General features: G+C 32.8%; 1 protein-coding gene and 1 non-coding gene across 2 annotated transcripts in view; both read right to left on the minus strand.

The window, feature by feature from the left end:
• Positions 1-22,412, minus strand: part of Smp_141860 (putative heat containing protein) — a gene marked incomplete at its 5' end in the record, with an annotated part of 84,553 nt that overhangs the window by 8,508 nt on the left and 53,633 nt on the right. The window contains 12 exons of the mRNA XM_018788550.1: positions 295-2,064; positions 3,976-3,987; positions 6,822-6,833; positions 8,210-8,331; positions 10,915-11,008; positions 12,021-12,107; positions 13,390-13,836; positions 14,606-14,749; positions 17,097-17,288; positions 18,232-18,777; positions 19,946-20,279; positions 20,708-21,054. Of these exons, the coding sequence (XP_018654082.1) occupies positions 295-2,064; positions 3,976-3,987; positions 6,822-6,833; positions 8,210-8,331; positions 10,915-11,008; positions 12,021-12,107; positions 13,390-13,836; positions 14,606-14,749; positions 17,097-17,288; positions 18,232-18,777; positions 19,946-20,279; positions 20,708-21,054 (4,107 nt within the window). The remainder of the gene's footprint in view (positions 1-294; positions 2,065-3,975; positions 3,988-6,821; positions 6,834-8,209; positions 8,332-10,914; positions 11,009-12,020; positions 12,108-13,389; positions 13,837-14,605; positions 14,750-17,096; positions 17,289-18,231; positions 18,778-19,945; positions 20,280-20,707; positions 21,055-22,412) is intronic.
• On the minus strand, positions 8,972-9,043 carry Smp_tRNA_01813_Pseudo_CGA.1.1. Its single transcript has one exon. It is a non-coding gene (tRNA).

Here is a 22,412-nt window from a genome sequence, read left to right on the forward strand (position 1 = left end):
ACTTGTATGTGGTATACAAATTCTTCTATAAGACACAACCGAAATAGTCTTTTTTTTATAAAAATATAACAGTGGAACATGAATCTTATTGAAGTGAATGTGACAACAATAATTTTGTTAATTGCATTATCAGAGTAATGCTGGCTTTCAACAAACAAGTACCTTATTTGTTCAACTCTTAATTACAAAGTAAACAGTTTATTAACATCAAATGGTTTTAAAATATCTATGCAGTAGACTTGACATTAGGAGATAGATCATATTGCAAATGTAAAAATGATATATATGACTTACTGGATACTTCCAATTGCATAATCTTTGTATTGGTTGAACTGATACGATTTTGTTCAAAGAAGTACACTCAGATGAATTAACACTATGAGTGCTTTCATTAACATAAGAAAAATGATAACACCGATGATGACTATTTGATTGATGTAGTTTTTGATGATTGCATAATATCTGTTTATTAAAACAATTCAAATGTGAATCACTTGTTGCTTTATGTTTTCTAGGGATAACAGGAAGATCACTAGATTTTCGAATCATTTCAATACAATGTAGTGATAAATGAGAACTATGTACAGATACACCAGATGGTGCTGTTAACATTGGTGATAATGAAGGCGGGATCGATTGCGGCAATACAGATGAAGAACAAAGTGAATTCGGTCGACATGAAATGGTTTTTGACAAATCAGTATTATTATCGTTACTGTTAAAATGATCTTTATCATTTGTATCTATTAAATTAAACGCCATTTGTTCAAATTGGTTGTGACGATTCACTGGAGATAGTGACCTTGTCGATGATAATGAGGAAGAGAAGCTAGTAAAATATTTGTCATTTACATGATAACTAACTTTGTTTCGATATGTTAACGGTGAAAATACTGTAGAATTAGTTAAAGATTTGTAATCATTTGATTTATTATTCAATGTAAAATGTTGTCTAGTCAATAATAATTCAGATGTTGATAAACTACGTTTGATTTGTCCAACTAAATGTTTCTGTGGAGTATTCACAGAAAAATGATCATGGTAATGGTGATTATCAACTGCTTGTTTAGGTTCATTTGTTAATAGATCATGATTTATATATTTTGCCCGTACTTCATTACGATTAGACGACATACATCGAGGAAAATATATACGTGATCTTAAATTTTGATTTGAGTTATTAGTTTCATTGTAATTTCCATCATTATTGAGTGATTGTGTTGATGCAGATCGCATTCGAGAATTATCAACAAGCACAGTATCGGACTGAAACAATTCATTATGTTGTAGTCCCTTAACATAATCATGATTTGAGCGATTGATTAAAATTCCCTTACATGATTTTGGCATGCATCGGTCATTTATTTTCTCCATGCCATCGTCCATAGATATCTTATTTTTTCGATGAGCATCATCCTGCCTGCCGACCTCATCATATTCATTTTTGTCACCATCAAGATTGAATGTTACACGTTCACTACGTGAATTGCGTACAGTAACAAGTGGATATTTCACTACTTGCATATCTTCATTAAACCTTTCTTTTCCAGTAAACTCATCATTCATCAAATCATTATCTCTAAAATTTGACTTTTCTTTAGCGAACGATCGCCAGGCAAGTGAGGTTGATGGTTTTTTATATTCTGACTGTGGTAGTGGTTGTTGTTGTTCACTGTATGATGCTGATGAATATCTATCATCTACATTATCATCTGTATAATTATTACTAATTGTTATCGTTGAATATCGGTTTGTACTCGAACTATTAGATTCTGTATCTTTCATATCACTTAGATTATTAGTAACACATGTTAAATGTGGCAATGAATGTGTTCTATTTTGATGTTCTTTTTCTGAATGATGATGTTGATAAGCAGCTGTAAAATAATCCGATTTTGTGTTACTATATGCCAAACTACTAGTTGTTTTATCCGTCAGTTGTACTGTTCGGGACAAGCCACCAACAGATTCATTGGCAACTGATTCATTCCCATCTCCGTTGAAATCAAAATGACATGTAATTGCTTGGCCTCGTACACCCCAAGGACGTCTAGGTTCTTCCTCCTAAAAAGCAATGAACAACAAAAATAATAAAAATTGCAATCAAGCATTACGTGTTATATAGGTTCCAATCAAATTTATTGTGAATGATTGTGGAGAAAATGAATATTGTTGCAACAGTGGCTAGATGAAACGAGTCTGTTGATGAGAAAAACTCACCTCTAAAGTAAACTACGGACTAAAATTTTATCAATAAAGATTACTGAATGCACAACTTTAAAAAATGCTAAGAATTGGAAGGACAAATTGTAGAAACATTACCATGAAATTAAGAGGTTGTATATAGGAAATTCGAGTCAAAATAATCAACTATATCAACACTAAAAGTGAACATTGTAACTTTCTAAAATAGAGTTATTTCTCATTACTTAATTCAGTGAAAAATTCATAAATCTTAATATGTTGAGAATTGAAAGCTCTTCCCACATCTTCATACGTCAATAATCTACTTATGAATACATGAAATCCAACAACGTTCAGTGGGGTTTACAAGCGTATAACACTACTACTTATAATGTAAATAGTTAGTTGATAGAAATTAAAATCTTTCTGGCTATCAACGAGAATTTCTTTCCCGATCATATGCAATAATATTATGAAACGATGAATTATTAGATCCTTTCTTCACTTTTTTCTTATAAATGTCAGTAAAATAAGTTTTCCTCAGACAATTATTATGAAATATTAATAGTTTCTCTTGACAATAAAAGGAAAACTATCTAACTATCCGCATGGATTATTAGTTATATAATTAGTTCAAAGGAATATCGAGGTGGTAATACAGCACCAGGCTTGTTATTATTATTTAATTAGACTTTTAATAATTAAACTATGTAAAAAATAAATGATCGGACAAAAAGTGTTGGTTAATTTTATTCAACAGTAAAAATTCAGGCGTGGTTACGAAGAAATTAAAATGTTTGAAGGTAAATCTCATTATGAATTGACATAAGCAGGAGACCAGAGAGCGTTGGATAGCCCTTTTATTTTACGTTGGAATCCTACAGAAGCGCGCCTCCCCCATGAAACTTCATGAGATTCAACCGAACATCTATAGGTTGGATCGAATAAATATCCATAAATTATCTGGCTATGCCAATTATGATTTACTAGGTTTGATAAAAATGTCAGGACTACGAGTGAGGATAATGATCTGCAGATTCAACTAGGCGGAGATTGGGTCGTAACTAGTCATTAATATCGGAGGAAGATCACTGGATCTGAAAGATTTATTGAAGTTTAGAGTATCGACCATTGTATATAATATCATAGTTCCGCGCTGTTGAGTCTCAAAATAGGGCAATGCTTCCTTGCTTGTTGATAGGTGTAGACTACCTGGTTGGGATTCGCGAGATAATAGCAATCGTTGGTTAGAGACCTTGAATGACATGGCTCAAAATCGTTTGCAATGGCGAAGGTGCATCCACTCTTTGTGCTCTACCAAATTCTAATCTTCTGAATTCTTCATGTCCCTATCTTTTTTTTTCTCTTTCCAAATTTATTTCACTGGATTATACTCCTTGAATAATATCTTGAAACCCTAATCTTTCGGCTTATTGCTTATACTCATACTACCTCTACCACTATGGGATTTGAATCGACAACTGGATCTCTGTGTTAATGTGGTATGGCAACTCGAACTGATGTACTTACGTACGTACGACGTTCTACGTTGTAAATGACTGACTGTGATGTATCACCAACTAATAAGAATTTGTGATGAAAAATAAATTCAAATTAAATTTACCACTACAAACCACTTTAGGGAATAAAAATGTATATTTGAAGAGTAATCATGATATAAGAGTAGTCTACACGTGTTGACGTGGTATGAAATAATGAGGATGAACTTAATCTTTCTGTATATTAAATAACCTAGATGTTTTTAAGCAAGAAGATTATCATTGGACTTACACTCATGGAAGCCTAAAATACAGAGAGAAAATGAAAAGACGAAGAAATCTGTAGTGAGAAATAGGGTTAACAAATGATAAAATTTCTACGGAAAGAAAAAACTGTTTTTATGATCAAAAGATATTGTAAATGGTTAAGTGACAATCAAAAACACCAGCAAGTCAGTCAGTTAAGAACAAAGTATGAGGTCACACAAATATAACTGCCCATGTCTCTAAAACACCTAGTCCTTCTAATGATGCTACAAAAAACTGTAACCACTTTATATTTGGGACCTTAGGTGAGGTAGCAGATTATTTTTTTAATTGTATTACCGAATCGTTGTAGATTACTAGTAGTTTGTATTAAACAAGCTGTTGTTGTTTACGTCGGATTATTTAAAGATTTTAGAGTAGTGAGAGTAAATTTGGCCACCAGTGCTGTAAGTTGTTACATATTAATTTAACTCATGAGTTAATTAGTCAACCATCTGCATATCTTCAGTCAACAAATGAATCTCTTGGTAGAAGATCAACCCCTGGGAAGTCAGACAATGAAAGTGTTATCATCAAAAGGATGTCAATGACAAGGTTAAATAAGAATGAGAAACGCGGAAAACCATGAGGAACATTACTTGGAGTAACCAATTCCTATGACAGTTCGCCACAAGCTCTGATTCTATCAGTACAGTCCGGTTAGAGAGGTTAATGTACGCCATAAGTAAATCTTTTAGTGACAGGCATGGAAGGACTTCTCCATCAACAGAGCCTGTTTATGTTCCAGGATCTGCTGAAGGGCTATCATTCAGTCTATGCATCCACGTCAAGGTCTGAAACAAGCCTGATTTCTTCGGGTTTGCTCTTGATGAGTTTTTGTTAAACTGATTCTTATGCTATTATCACAAGAGGATTTTTGTCCTTTCTTATAGATTGAGACGATCGGCGATCGATACTATTTAGATGTGAAGAATAGTTGAACCTAATTTTGGAGTAAGTTAGTACTTATTAGAAAGACATATCTACAATCTTGAGGGAATAGACATTCCGAGCACCGCAGTAGTAAATGCTATCACTGTGTTATTCGATTAATTACCTGTAATATGAAGATATTTTCATTAATCGACATCCTTCAATATTTTGATATCAAACAAAATGAACTGAAATGTCAAGTAATTAGTGGTCATACTGCCATTTGATTAATCGAATTCAATCATTAAGTATTAGCGTAATAGGACATTGGTTACTACTACTCGGTGAATCAACTGTTTCATTGTTATGCATTGAAATTCAGAACACACGTTTTCAGAACATTTAGTGTAAAGACTAGTTTAGGTGATCGAATAGGATTAGATGGATTGGTTTTAAAAGACATAAACTAGTAGTTATTAGTAGGAATTTACACAACAAAGCTGTAGATATGTAAACAGAAATTTTGTAGAACTCTATGTCGAACATAAATCATTTCACGTGGAAAATCCACATTATTATCAGAATCAACATTAAAACGTTATCAAACGCATACGGAAAGTTATTTTAACGTTCTTTAGTGGCTAAATTGAAAAGCGTCGTTTGAAGATGTGAGTACGTTTAACTGTCAGCTAAATTCTTAGAGATGGTAGTCGACCATAAATAAGAGCAATGGGCAAGATATATTACTTAATGAGTCAACAAAAAAAGAAATACTAGCTATTGGGATATTTTAACTGTCTAAATTCTATACTTAAAGTGGAAGTCTACGATTTTATGTCTAAATACTAAGGATCATTATGATTGAATGCTGCTGAAAAACTTTATGGTTAAAAAATAACTAAATGGGGGATAGTATTTTTACTGATTATTTGTAACGTAAGTTACCTTCAAAATCTCTTAAATAGTTGATTATGTTTATTGGGGATGTCAAATCCCCGGAACTTACTTGATAAATGGCTTAATATTGTAATTTTATTTTGAAAATTTGAATTTAGTTGTTTTCGCGCCAAAAGCGCTCTTTTTACTTTCATATTATATTTCTCACTTGTAAACTACCTTGAACGCTATTGATCCATTGTTTCTTTGAGTGTGCTATTTTATAATGATGCCCAAGGACAATTTGTTGCTGTATATATACGTTTGACTTTTTCCCCTTATGATTGCTGTGTTTCTGGCTGCTACGGAATATATTTCCCCGCTTCCCAATCTGGACTTCTTACTTTAGTTAGCTGGGTCTGGGTCGCGTCAGAATAGCTAGCTTATCGGTCTCTGGTCACAAGTCTTTGTTCCGTTCGCTAACTAGTGAATTCGTAACGCTTCAGTTATAACAATATTAGAAATATATCATGTGGGTTTTCGAACTGTATTACCATTTTGAGATGAGATGATACAAATCCATTTGCTAATGATCGCCTTCAGAACTTTAAATATTTCATATGATGAATACATTCATCATTGTTTTATTATTCAGTTCAATGTATTTCTGTGTTGACCGATTGGTTTTCTTCCTTCCGAACTGTGCAGTATATTGAACTGATGAACTTTTATGCAGGATTTTCTGTTCGTTTGATATATCATACTCTAACCGTCTGTTAGTCCGTACACGATAGTATAGAGTTCTGCTTGATTGTATTTATTTATTATTCTTTTCAACTAAACGTTTTCTTCCATGATGAAAACATAGATTGAAATTCTATGTGAATTACTGAAATCAACAGTAGATCTTTCAATCTCTAGCAAAAACCAAACTTGGAACTGTGACTTGAACTTTGAAAAAAAACTACTTTGCCGGTGAAACCAGTTATTTCAACATATTTAATAAACTGCGGTGTAAAACTTACAATACAACAGACTCAATAATAAAACCCAATCTGTAAAATATGAAGTGTTTAAACTCACATTTGTTGACGCCTAATAAGGAGATATGAACAAAATAATCTGTATGTTAGTGAATAATTATATATATAAATATTAAAATATTCAGCAATAAAATTACTAAAATCTCCACAAACCCCCTTTCTGATAATAATCATATGCTCACTAGTGACTGGCTTCAAGAGATATTTCCTGGAGTTCTAGTGAAAAGCAAAGACGAGTGGAGTACAACCAGGTCTATTGTGAGATATCAACTCATTGAAGGCAATGGTGGACGTTTGATCAATTTCGTGGACTGGTTGAAGTTAGACATTAACACCGTTGGATGCCGGCTAGGTGGTCTAGTGGTTAAGCATTCGCGCGCGAGACTACTAGGTCCTGGGTTTGAATCTCGTGGATGCGCACTGCTGAGGAGTTGCACAATAGGACGAAATAGCCATCCAGTGCTCCCAGGTTTTCCATGGTGGTCTAGCTTCAATTGATTCATGATCTCAACTATAAAATTACTAAAATCTCCACAAACCCCGCTTCTGATAATTCATCAAATAAACAAGCTATTATTATTGCTCAATTAAATACGTCAGTGGAATTACATTGTAACAACTAGCACATTCCATTCCACTATTATTTATGAAGCTGTAAATATCCATCCATCGTTCAACTTACTGGTACTACTTCTCGCACCACATAATAATTGTCTGGTTGTTAGTGGGACATAGATTGGATTAAAGCTTGTTTTATGAATGATGGTGTTGCTGCGCGCTGATTGGCTAATTCTAAACCGATCAGCCCGGACATATTATTGGAGAAAAATCTAGAAGCTGGGTCGTTTATTAGCAAAAATACAAGTATAACACTGGTATTTTACGAAAAAATAACTATTTTCAAAATAACTTTCGATTTGCGATTTTTCCTGCTTTTGTCACCAAGTGAACATAATACTTAAGTGTGATTGTATAACTTGGGGACGATACCATCAAAAATCAAACTTTTTCGTTGATCTCTTGTGCTTTACTCTATGAATCAACAAGAATTTTCAAACTATTTAGCCATCTTACTGATTGATTTCGTCACCGTCTAAAATCTACATTTCATCATAGTTCGGTAGATACACTACGTAGAAATAAAATCCCAAAAACGTTGTTAATTAAATGTTTATGAATTTATGCATTAACCAAATACAAGTTAATAGACTTGGCTTTAAAACACATTTGATGATATGATAATATTCAATTGCTTGCGTAGAAGTAGGTAAATTAAGGTTAGAAGTGTTCTAACTAGTTCTACAAAAATATATTCTGTTAATAATGTCCTCGTTTGATGAATACAGTTTCAACTAATTGGCCACCGTTGTCAAAACCGTATCTCAATACCATTGTGTGATAAAAGTATGAATACATAAAATAACTTACTAATCTACAATCTGGTACACCTAAAAAGTTTATATTCATTAACTGAGCATCTAAATAAGTATCCAAATCACGAAACACAGCAGTCTGTTCGCCACTACTTGTATCATCTAAATGAATATCATCTATAAAAAATACACAGAATTCACAACAAAAAGGTGTGATAAAAATAAGTAGGATGAAAATTAAAAGACTAATATTTGAATGAAGAATATTCTTTTCGATAAATTCTCTTCAGGTTCTACAATTATATATCCAAATTAATAATCCGAAAAATTGGCCAGGTTAAAGGCAAAGTACATCGTTTAAAGCATGTAAATTTAGGAATGTCAAACCAAATAGAATGAAATTGTTAATCGTTTAAAGATCTCAATCATATTAAAAGACTAATAATATTCGTTCGAAATTGTTAATGTTGATATGACTCATATAGAATGTTCACTTGAATCTTTATATATGTAAAGTGAAAATTTAAGATCTGTGATCAGAGTATAAATATGGGTCAGATAGGGTGAGAGAGATATGATAGTGCAATTACAATTCGATCAAGTGGAAGACTAAATTGTTTGAAAAATTAATAAGACGTAATAAGGAGGGATCAATGCGATGTGAATGAATTATGTATAGGGGGGATTAATAATGATATTAAGTAATTTATAGAGTTGAGATCATGAGTCAATTGAAGCTAGACCACCATGGAAAACCTGGAAGCACTGGACGTTTCGTCCTATTATGGGACTCCTCAGCAGTGCGCATCCACGAACCCACTCTCGCGGGATTCGAACCCAGGACCTACCAGTTTCGAGCCGAAGCCCTTAACCGATAGACCACTGAGCTGGCATCCAACGGTGTTAATGTCTAACTTCAACTGATTCACGAAATTGAGCAACCATTCACCAATGTCATTAGTGAGTTACTATCTCACAACAGACCTGGTTGAACTCCATGTAAATTCCTAGAACTTTGACCAATATAACTTGCTCCACAGGAGCAGTCGAAGGAGCTTACTAGTTCTTTGAAGAAGAGAATTTATCGAAAAGAATATTCTTCGTTCAAATATTAGTCTTTTAATATGATTGGGATTTTTAAACGATTAGAATGAAAATTACTTCATATAAATTAATTTGAATATATTTTCTTTTTTTATAAGAATTAAAAATTTTAGGGTTGACAAAATTTGTTATTACTTTTCGTAAAATTGGGCCGCAGCTAGTAATGGAATCCGGGATGGGGATTTTATACTAGTTTGAGCTTAGTACCTATCACTTTAAACGCCAATACATTATCCAGTAAGCTACTGAGGCAATCTGCTAAGAACATCAATAGAGACTGATCAATCGAAGTCTTAAATATCAAAATCAGGAAATTGGAAAGTCTGACAACCAGGTGTTATTATTTTTTACAATTAAACTAAAAATTACTCTAGATGATTATTACTCATCCTACAATACTAATTATACATCCCTTAATTAATATTCGAAAGCTATGCACAATGTTATTAGAGGTGAATAATTAATTCTCTCAAACGTTTTATTCTCGACAAAATTTTGTAGTTATATACAATACTGAATCTCTTTTCAACTATAGCAATTATTGTTAAGACATATTCGATGCGTAAAGTTTATTTCTCACATCATAAAGTTCACTAGGATTATTTTTATTGGTTTGATAGTGAAGAATCTCAGTTAATTAACTGTCAGAAGTAAACACACAATCGATTTGTAGTTAGTAGCGGAGAGACAATGAAATATTTTTGAGTTTTGCAGAAGTTCACTTGGTAGTCCCTTTTCACTTATAGGTTAAACTGTAAATCTTTTTGGTATTGCACATTTTGTCACGAATTTTTAAGAAATGCTCTTCATCCTAGCCTTCACTTATTATTTATTCAGTTTAACTGTGATTTCGAAACAATCATAATGGTGGTATTATGGGATTTATCGTCTTTATTAATATTTTATATGGACCAGACTTCGACAAATTCAGGTATTCGTAAAAAGATATTTCAGTGCTAAATTAGAATGTCTGAATGTAGATAAGCTGTGACACATTTTGAATATATCTATCGATAAAGAAAGATATGTGTTTGTCATGTGCTCTTATTGGACCATTGTAATTTATTTGATTTTGGTATCACTTGGTAAGTATTACTACTAAAATTTAAACATACATAATTCGCTGAAGAAGCGACTTTTACTGAAACACGAAACGTCAGAAATCCAACTTGCAATAATATCAAAGTATTGCTATCATTATAAATATCCAGTCATATGCTCAACAAACCTTACTAGTAAATCACCACTACTCCTTCCTATTATATGTTCAAACAAGTAAGAATAAGCTTATTTTCATTGCTTCGTCCCCATGTGAATATCGTGGCAAGTTGATGGGTGGATCGACTATTCAATATATATATATATATATATATATATATATATATATATATATGAACTTATGCACACTTCTTATGAAACGGTATTTGTACACTTAATATATGGAGACCATAGAGAATACGAACTGAAAAGAATCCAATTTACTACACAATAACTGTTCATCTTGCTAAAAGAAAGATTTAAAGATGAATTAGATTTTCAATGTAAAAAAAAAATCTGTTTCATCATTCATGAAATATGTGATCATCCATCAGTCTAACATGGAAAACTGAACGATCAAAACACATGCAACAAAGCATCAAGTCAGAAAGTATTTACCTGAATTACTAATATCGACTACAGATGTTGTTTCACTGCTGGAATGGATACTCAATTGAGGATCTAAAGTTTCAGTAGATTGACTGAATATAACCTATTTATTAGGGAGAGAAAAATAAATTAATTACATAAAATTCAATGTGAGAACAAGTGAAAAAGAGATTATTCTTAGTAAAATTAAATGAACAGGAGAAGAATTCTAAATAAGTAGACAGACTTTTCAAAGAGCAGTTGAAATCAACTGCAGAACCATTAAACACTAAAGAGAACTGAACAGCTGCTCCGTTCTAGTTTAGCATTATTCACCACTGAGCACCGTAACTTCGCTCACAATTTAGTTTACAGTCCTCAAGTCTTACGACAAGCTTGGTTTATCTTCTGATCACTACGGTTGAGTCTAATAATTTATTCACACATTGAACTGGTCTATACAATCCACGTGGCTAAATATTTCTCCGAAATTTCTCAAGTAACAAATTCTGATTATGAATTGGTTTAGAAACAGTGGAGAATAACCTAAAAATCAATGTATGTTACCTCAAAAATTTATTCCCAGGTGAAAATTATTTTATTGACCACCATGATTTCTAAGCAACGGTAAACATAGTGAACGATTGAACAGACTGACTTAAAGTCCATTTGTTGTGGACGTTGGGTGCTTTCTCCATAAGTTTATGCCCAAAGTATGAGTAGAGAAAAGTTATTTGAAAAGACAGAGAATGCGTACTCGTCTGCTCAAGTGAGTGAATAAATAATATCGTTATTTTATAATTATAATAGTTGTCAAAGTAATGGGAATGATCAATGGGACTCAATAAATACTAGAGACTAGACAACAGAGATTCGTTAATGCTCAGTGATCGGTTCACGTGAACAACTCAGTTTAATATCTCACATGAAGTTGTGTAACAAGTTAGAAATGTAATCCAAATATTAAAATGTTTTTGACAGTTATGTGCCTTCAACTTTCGGTACTTCAGCATTTTGCTCTGATTTTTTACCAACTATGCATATGTTGAATGCTTATTAAATTATGACTGGTTGCAGGAAAATTTTTAAGAAAGAAAAGAGGCTAAACAAATATGTAAATTTATACGATCACTTACCGAAGGACTTCTTGGAGCACTAATACACTGTTGAGGAGGAAGACCGTAACAACTGACTAAACAATAGAGCTTTTCACGCAAACGTATCTGATAAATAGAAAGATGGTGTTGTTTGGTTTAGAAAGTATTTTATATCAAGTTCACTGACAAAAAGAACTAGTAATCTATATGACAGCGGTTGTACTGTGAAAAGTCGTTTTGTGTATGCTCGACAGTTGGATTTCGACACAACGGGATAGAAGGGTGAGGTCACGTTTTCTCTTTAATTCAATGAAGTAAATGCTCAGAATAATATTCGTTTTATTTTCAGTGTGATGTTTATATTAAGATATGATATTTCCTGTAAAATAGTGAACTATGTTCAGCACGACTTGTAGGATATAATTTCATATAATTCTGAGTATTTTGCATATATGTGACTTTTTTATTTTTATAATCAAGTGGGGTTTCAAATCATTATATAGATGTGTGCATTTTCAGCTACGGTCGTTGTATTAGAGTGAATAACTATTCACTTATACGAAACTTTTGTGTTCCCAATTTGCGCCGTGAGAATTGTAGTGGTTCTCTTCTCTTAAAATATAAGCAATATGACGATGTGGATACATTCAATTCAGTTTTCTGTATTACAAGTGTCATTGAAAGTTGGAACTTCCAATAGAGGTACCACAGTAATATAAACGTTAAAAGTAGTAAGCACTGAATTCCAATGAATATAAAATTTAGAAAACTAAAGATGGAAAGCACAATAGACGAAATTTTCCACTGAAGATTAACTAAATGGAAGTCTTATGTGTTCGATCACCAATACCAAATGATAAACGTTGATATGCTTAGCATTTTGAACAAGGAACACAAGTCAGACAATGAAACTATAGTAATTATCGGTCAGATCATGCATAAGGAATAGACAGTAAAAGCAATAAAGGTGGCAAAATAATATGTATTGCATAAATTCTCTTGACCAACTTTCTATGCAAAACGCTTGAAACGATTTTTTAGTGTTAGGATTGTGCTTAGCTATGGAATTGATGACGCTCGTCTAGTCCTATTTATGAATCATTAATCAAATGTGTTTATAACCCGATGTTTGTGTTTACATTGAGACTTTAACCGCATATCCTTTGAATCAAACTTTAAAGTGCTACCCTTGAGCTATTTAACTCAGAAAGCCAATAATCTATTCAATGGGTATGAATTTACGAGTGTACCGGTTCGGGTTTCCTCATTGCTAATATTAGGAACAAAAAATATCCAGTCTCTAGAGACGTATGTGAACTGTCTGAGGATTTTGTCTACATATCCTTGCAGTTACAAAGCATTTAAAACGAGCACAAACTCTATGCGGAGAGAAAATAACTGCACGTACCTGAGAGTTTCCTGGCTTATTCCATCCACTTGATGCTGACACGAATATTTCAGTTAAACCAATATCACTCACATCAATAAAATCTTTTTTAGTGCCCTTTGATGATGAAGTATGATCAAATGTTGGAATATCCACCTTAGATATATTGTCAGAAGTTGAATGCGATGAAGTGATTGGGGCATACTGAGGAGCTAATAATGGGGCTTCTTGAAGAACATTAAAAGTGAAATCTAACACAGGACCACCAAGTTCTAATCTAGGAGGTTCACTGTCTGGTAGTGGAACAGCTACTGCTGCCGAAGCAATTGCATAATCTAGTACGCGACCACTACCTGAAGGATCTAAACCAGGCAAGCTGTACGCAGGTGTTTCTGGGACAGAGTTTAATACAGCTGAACGTGAAACGGTAACTTGTAAAATTGGAAGAACATGAGTCCATAAACAGGTCTATATAGTAGAAATAAGATAAAGAAAATATATAGAAGTTAACATAATTTGATGAGAAATTTTATGAAACAATTACCATTATTTTTTAACACCTTTTACTAGTCGTATTCACTTGAGAACTTGTTGAGTAATTTTTTCCAGTAGGTACAAACGATTAAAATCCCTCCTTTTGTTAAAATTACTGATAAATGAGTGCCCCTAAATTACAAGTCTAGTACTAATAATTATTATGAAGACATTCAGTAACTATTATCATTTATTATCAATACAACGAATGAGAAAAGATTTTACATCGAGGTAAAGTTAACTCAACAAAATAAGCCATACGTCTACCGAATGGTTGTTATTATTATGGTGACTTTTTTATCATCATCCAAATATCGTTTGACTCTCTCTTCAAACACCTTAAACATCTTAATCCTTAATTTGTTTCAAAATTTTCAAACACATGTTGAACTGTTATTTTTAGTATTAGTATTACTATCACCGTTGTTATGGTCATTCAACTACTAATAACTACTAATAAATTTACCTTTTTGTCCACAACATCCACATGTTACATGAAGTTGATTATTTATGTTATTATATTTCCCATTTATTCTGTTCCGATACATAGACTGAACTTGTATGACATGCTTTCTCTGATATCAGCACACTTAAATGATGGTGTTTCATCATATTGTTTTATCGTTACTAATAATTATTAAATAATTTTAAAACAAGTTCGATTATAAAAACAAATAGGGGAAAGAGAACTTTGATTCCTTACTCCAATAAACTGGTTAACAATTGAAGTGATAAAATTTTGCAATGAGTATTCCATATCTCGTTGATTGATATCAACTTGTTGTAAAAACAAGTGAGCCACTTTAAGCAAAGGCAATTGGAGACAAGGTGGTCCAGAAGTTAAGAGCTAAAATTTAGAAGAAATATTAAGTTATTTCAAATTAAGAAACACAATATAAGTGTTGGTATCAATGTATTCGTTACTTGTAAAAATACATCTCTGTGAAAAAAAAGAAAACGCGACCAATTCATACTAGCTTTGACCCACATAAAAATCTCTCACTCTCCTCTAGACAACTTGATGACATTTTATCGTTATGTTTCTAAAGAGCGCAAACATAATAACAGTTGACTTAATAAACCGTCGCTAGTGAGAATAATTGAGTTGTTAGCAAAATTTGACTTTCATCTATAAGCAATGGAAAAAGAGAAGTTCCCCACATGTAATGTGTTATGATGGTCGTCGTTCGGTGTATGTATTCAATGTACATGACGGTTATTCTAGCGCGTAACAATCAGTCAATCATTTAGAGATTTAGTGTGGAATAGTTACTTTAGCAAGGTAGTTGACCAGTGTTTTTGGTGAGCATTAGAAAAGAAATCTGTGCCGTCATCCGATTACATGAAAACCATTACCAATATAGGAAATACGTATTGATGATAATAAATAAGCATGAAACCATCATCTCAAATACAAACAGTTACTAGAATTTTAACTAGTATTTTGCTACACTTGACGCTCTATTGGTATTTGTACGGCATACAAATACAATTAACAAAAACTTCGGTTAGTATTTACAAAATCTGAGTGGTTTGTTTAGCAATTACCATTAAAAATAACCAAACTATAAAACAGATTATTTTGATATTTCCCTGAAAATTCTTTCTATTCAGTTAAGAATAAGAAACGTACTTTACTTGAACCTGCAAAACACATGGATGTATCAAAAATAAAAAGTAGGGAAGACAGTAGAAAACAGCTGCAAATCATGAAAGGGATATTTGGAAAAGGGAGCATTTTTCACTGTGTGACAGTTAAAAGCATTTGCATTTACAACCAAGGTTTATTATAAAATATAATTGAAATACAAGAGTTCAAAGAAACTTTATATTTTTTAGTTAATAAAATTATTAAAGAAGAAAATTAGTCCCACATGAAATATAAAGAAGACAGTAATACTACTGTATTAACAAAGTGGATAGCTTCAGTTTGATACAGATTATCATGTTTATTTCGACATCATTTTTAAATAAGTTTCATGATGTGAGATAATATCAATCAACTTATGATAATTGCTCCAGTATCAAAAAATCTTAATAATAAATCAGTCAGTCAGTCAGTCACAACGTAGAACGTCGTACGTACGTACGTACATCAGTTCGAGTTGCCATACCACGTTAACACAGAGATCCAGTTGTTGATTCAAATCCCATAGTGGTAGAAGTAGTAAGAGTATAAGCATCAATGTGAAAAATTAGGGTGTCAAGATATTATTCAAGGAGTACAATCCAGTGAAATAAATTTGGAAAGAGAAAAAAAACATAGGGATATGAAGAATTCAGAAAATTAGAATTTGGTAGAGCACAAAGAGTGGATGCACCTTCGCCATTGCAAACGATTTTCAGCCATGTCATTCAAGGTCTCTAACCAATGATTGCTATCATCTCGCGAATCCCAATCAGGTAGTCTACACCTACCAGCATGGCTCAGTCAAATTGTCAGTGACTTCATGGAATTGTGCCACGTTTTGGTCTGGCCGTCCCTAGCTTTCTTCCAACCTACTTCTACACCATAAAACATCGCACGCTGGAGCAGTCGGTGGTTGGGCATACGTAACACGTGTTCCAGCTATCTCAACTGATGAAGTTTCACTACTTCATCAATCGATTTGCCATCCTTACCTAGTACCCGTTTCCTAACAACTGCATTACTTACTCGGTGGTCCCAGGATATACGAGCAATGCTTCAAAGATACCTATGATCGAATGCTAGCAGACTGCGAATATCCTCTACTCTTACCGGCCATGTTTCACAGCCATAAAGTAGGACAGAACGAACTGCTGCGTCGTAAAACTGTACTTTGGTTGGTATATGTTTTTTTGTTATATCCTAATTGTAATGAACGAACAAACAAGTGGAGACAACCAAATGTATTTTATCACAAAATTACAGAATCTCCTGGTAAAATATGAGAACCATACGTTGAATACTTAATCCATCATTTGTCCTACACATTTTGTATGATTCTTCCAAGTCACAATCCTTTTCTATGTCCGTCTCTGCTTTCTCTTCAACTTGATCTTTTTAGCCTTTTGCTGCCAGGGATTCAACTTCCGATTGGTGTTACATATTATTTATATCTGTCGACATAAGTAACATACACCAAACGATGAGTAGAAAAATTCATTTTAATGTTAAAAGAAAGTAAATTTTTAACGAAATAAAAGCAGGTAGATTACATATATGTCCTCACCATATTGATATGTTTTAGCAAACGTGATATATTCGAGCTACAACCTTCTAATAAATAGCATATAACACATCGACTCCATTGATCAACGTCCTTGGAAAAACTACCAGAAGCATAAAGACGGAGAATCAGTGCTAGATTAGTAAATTGGATTGGATCAGTTTTTAAAGCAGCCTGAGCAAGTGATTCAGCGGCCTATAATAGTAAAGCATAAATTTGATTACAACAGGTATTATATGCTAACAGCATTGTTTTCACTTCAATTTTCCTCAGACTTCATTCTGATGCACAGCTTATGAATAAAACGTTAAACCAATTAAAACTATTTGTATGTCAGAATAGGTTGAGCATTAAATCAAAATACAGAAGAAAAATCATTGTATATCACGTAAGATGACAGTGAAAATTTCACTCTCTTCCAAAAGCAATTTATTAACACAGAAAAATGACTCATGCTAGAACGATTGTGGTTTACTACTACTGACATAGTACAAGGAAAAACAAATACGATAAGTATATACAGGGATTCAGTTGCAAAGTATCGATAAAATTACTGTTCTTCTTTTGTAAGTAACTACTAACTCCACTAGAAACGTACATTTATATGACAAACATATATTACCATGCCTTTATTCTTAATAACTACAGGTTTTTAAAGTATTCAACAAATAAACATACTGCAATACATGAACGACATTTGATCATCATCAGTGACTATTCAGCTAACTAAATAAAAGTATTTGTAAATTAGTAGTAGTTTTGCTCGTCCCATCTATATTTTAGCAGTTATGTCACTGAAAATTTTTATCTCATATTACTGGTCGAATAAAACACACTGAATCTGAAAATCTGACTTGAAATGATACACATGATATAGATAGATAAATTGTGATGTCTTGAACTGATTATGGTAAGAGTGTTAAGTGATAAAGACAGTTCCACTGCCCGAAACCATATAAAAATCGACAAACGCGTAACTTTTCCGTTGAATGAGAACTATTAACGATTTTGAGAATCGAAATGAACAATTGTTCAATTCATCCAATTGTGTGAATTTTGAACGACTGATGCCGAGAACCATTATACAATTTAGTATGATAAAGGAATAGGAATAGTACATCGTTTAAATTGGGCATACCTGAATACAAATGGGGTTTTTTGGCCGTAAAATTGGTGATTTGGAATTTAAAAGCGTATCGCGAGTAGTACTTCCTGTAGCTATTGCATTTAAGTTTGACGTTGATTCATGAGCACTGAAAGTGCCAAGGCTGTTTGATGGACAATTAGCAAAAAGCCCGATACTGTCTGTCCTTAGTTTCGAATTAGATGCTATGTTTGGATTCGTATACGACGTGTATGAAGTACAAAAACACGACGTCCATGAACCAAGCGCTCGAGGAATAACACTTAGCGATCCACATACACCTCGACCTAGAAAACCACCCTGTAAGAAACTAAGTTGTTCAGCATTAGTATCATATGGGTTTAAAGGAACTGACGTAGATGGATCTTCATCCCAAGCGGTTACTAGCATAGGCATAAGCGTAAGCAGAACTATAGGAAATGATAATTGATTAGATAACCCCATACGTCCAGTTGGTACTATCAGAGGATGAGTGAGAAACGGGATTAATAATACGAGTAATCGACAAGACTGATCCACAAGATTTGGCGAAGAACAACCCTAAGTTAAAGAAAAAGCAATTCAGAGGAAATAGATATATTCTGAATAAAATAAATTACAGTGAGAATATTACACAAAAAACAGAATGAACAAAACAATAGAAATTATATAAGCACGAATAGTGCTCATTATCAAGCTATTTTATCCAAAATGTAGTTCGTTATTCACAATCAAAATGTTAATGAATATTTGTCTCATCATTAGGTTGATTTTATTTTACTGACAACGCATCACATTGTTATTAAAGTATAGTGTCGGTTACTATGTCAAGCCCACATAACTTATTCTAGCATCCGGACAGGCCAATTTATTCATTCTTCATGAGTCACGTTTTGACCTTGTTAAGTATTCGCTTATCAAGCTTGACTGTTTTTATGTAAGCGTATGTATGTGCTTATCCTACCCATCACATGTCTGTAACTTATTTTTGTCTGACTATATATATCGATTCACGCCTGGTTAAGTCGAGTTGGCTCGCACGCCTTCCCCACCACGCATCATTTTGTTTCGCTTCTCTCTCACCTCTTCGCTTCCTTCACTCCTTCTCCTTGATTGTCTGTTCAGATCAACGATTGCATGAAACACATGTATTCGAACCTCATTCTCATATTTGACTTATTTAGTTCTGTTATTCACTAACGCCAGTTAAATCGATAATTTTATACAAGAATTGGCGGAATGTGTTTCGATAACAATCAGAACGATCTAACTGGATTCAGGACTCAGGCCACCTAAAAAAAGCATCTAATCATGTAATTTTCATTGTAACAATACAGCTACGATATGTAATGGAAGTCAGCACACATTAAATCTAGTTTCATAATAGTTCACACATTTACAGATGATAGCCACTAATTTTGTGTTTATGATGATAATGTAAAAATCGGTGTCAAAATCAAAACGTGAAAACATGCAGTACTGAAGATCTGTTCAAAATACCCATACGTCAACCGCGATTGAATAGATTCATTTAACAAATCAACAAAAAAGTAGATAATGTAGCGACAACTAATACGAGTTGGGAAAGATATGCCTAGTGGACAAATTTGTGGTATTTTAAAAAGTGATTCCAATTTCAATATAAAAAATACCATGCTTCCGAAGACAATCTTGTTAAAAGAAAATAATCCTGACAAAGGATTAATAATCAAGTAATAATAAAACTTACTTTAATCACCAAACTAAGTATTCCAGGAAAACATGGATTCCATTGTAATTGGTTCAGCATCTTTTGAGCCCTATCACTCAAATTTATTTTCGAACCGTCAGATGATTGGCCTAAATTTGATGCGCAAACACTCGGAATAACTAAATTTAAAAGTTTTAAACCAACCAAATATTCATGTTCAAAATCTGATTCCAGGAGTAAAACGCCGGTCCAAAAGATTCCAATAATTAGATCAGCACGTTCTTCTGGAGGTAACAGGCATACATTATTGGTGTTGTTATTATTTGGCTTAGGTGTAGATGTATTTGACGTACCAGATATTTTTGATAAGTGACTACCAAATAAAAAAGGCCAGTAGAATTACTATGTTAATATAAGGAAAGAAATTGTTTTGAATTCATTAGGTTAAAAATGATTTCGGTAGTTTAAATATACAAGTGAATCGCTCGACACTTAGTAGCTAAGTGTAGTAAGAAAATCAAAAGGTTGAAAGTTCTACGGCACGATAGAAGAGGAGAATGCGAACTAGAAAATACATTACATAGAAGGAAATGATGAGTATATTAAGCATATTCATCTCCGACGAACCAAACAGTAACACTGTTTCAAGTTGTTGCATTCACTGGTCATTTTATTATATTTACTCACTTTACCTTTTAGAAACGATCACATTTGTTAAGACTATTCATTCGTTGTAAAATTAATTAAAACATTAAGAACATTATTTTCAACCTTAGTGATGATTAAAGAACAAGCTCTTACTTAGAGTCCGAAGGAAATGATGAGGTTGGTGATGCATACTCTAAATTTGGAGAGGTTGATTGAGCTAATTTAGATAAACCACAATCATTGATAGGCATGACAGAACTTAAATGACATGGTCGATTTCCAATTAAAGATGAAGATTTTGAATGACGATGAAAATGACGGCGATCTGATATTGAAACTATATTTTGCACTGATTTACGTCCATTCCCATTAAGTGAACTAGATGATGGAGAGGTAGATTCCGAGGTGAGATAAGATACAGATTCCAGCAAACTATCACTTTTCGATTTCAAATGATGAATAGCTGCTTCTTGTGTGAGGAAAAGTTCAGCGACATAACCCTAAAGAGCACGTGAATTAAAAATATTGGGATTATAATGGAGTTAACATAATTTAATCTCGTAAAAAAACATTTAAATATTTAGAGAGCAAAAACAAACAAAATTTTAAGTTATTTATGTTGTATGGGTTTATATTTATCGGTATGTGATATTTAAAACTGTATCAATTCCTTTCTACTTGAATTAAAGCTCTATGAATGGATGTTTCGATATTGACCGAAATCATATGTTGATGACATTGTTAACAGTGGATAATAGGAGAATACAGAAATTAAATTTGATCCTATTTCGAAATCGTTAATAGGATGAACCTTAAACTTCAGTGTTGATATCTCCAACTAACACCGAAACAGAGTGATCATCGCTTAAAATATCTTAATGTTATTCACCGAGTCATGATAGGCATAATTTATCTAACAAGTATGACTTGTTGGTTTTGTTACAAGAGACTGTAGGTATGTCTATCAGTCAAGTTTCAAATACCAGGCTTCAAATTCGCTGAAACTTACTGTAAGGTTTCTGATTTTACTATTATAATTGCAACTGGAAAGACTGCTTTGACTATTTAGTCTGAGTTTGACCTCAAATAGGATCAAGTTGTCTATGTAGATTGTTTTCCAACATGTGTTACTATAACGGTTAATCTAGAATGTTCCACTGCTTAACACAGTGGATACACTTACCATTTTGGTTGAAAAAATAAATATATCAGGTACTACAGAATAACTACGGTAACTATCTAAGAAAAGATATGGTCAAATAAAAGTCATGTACCAAAGTTATTGTTTAAAAAATCATCAAACAAAGAGTGTATAATTAATGTATTTTGGATTATACAAATGTGTCAGAATGGTTGAACCATGTAGAGAAAAGTTGAGTAAACCTATATCACTGAGTAGTTCCCCCTTATTTTTCTTCAAAAGTATTCATTAGTCCAGTAGATATTGTGGATGACTTTCACTAATAGTGACTTTACTTCCTCTTCCTACTATGAATTGTAATTAGCAATAACACGTTTTCATGAAGCCCCTCATTAAACAACAAACGTATTCAACTTCTTCACCACACTCAACTTCCTTAGACAAACCATTGCGAAATCCGAATACTTACAATACCTTAATACAATATACAATTATTATTATTATTATTATTATTATTATTATTATTATTATTATTATTCCTACATCGATTCTAATGATAGACGAAGGATATGAAACATTATAAGTATAACTATCTTCCTATTATTACAAATTCTAGCTAATAATTGTAAACTTCATTAGAAATGTTAGTTGTATACAATTGAGAAGTGTAAATTACTCTAAACAAATATGTACGTGCTAAAACATTGTAATGATGAC

This window comes from Schistosoma mansoni, chromosome W, assembly GCF_000237925.1.
Source record: "Schistosoma mansoni strain Puerto Rico chromosome W, complete genome".
Lineage (NCBI taxonomy): Eukaryota > Metazoa > Platyhelminthes > Trematoda > Strigeidida > Schistosomatidae > Schistosoma > Schistosoma mansoni.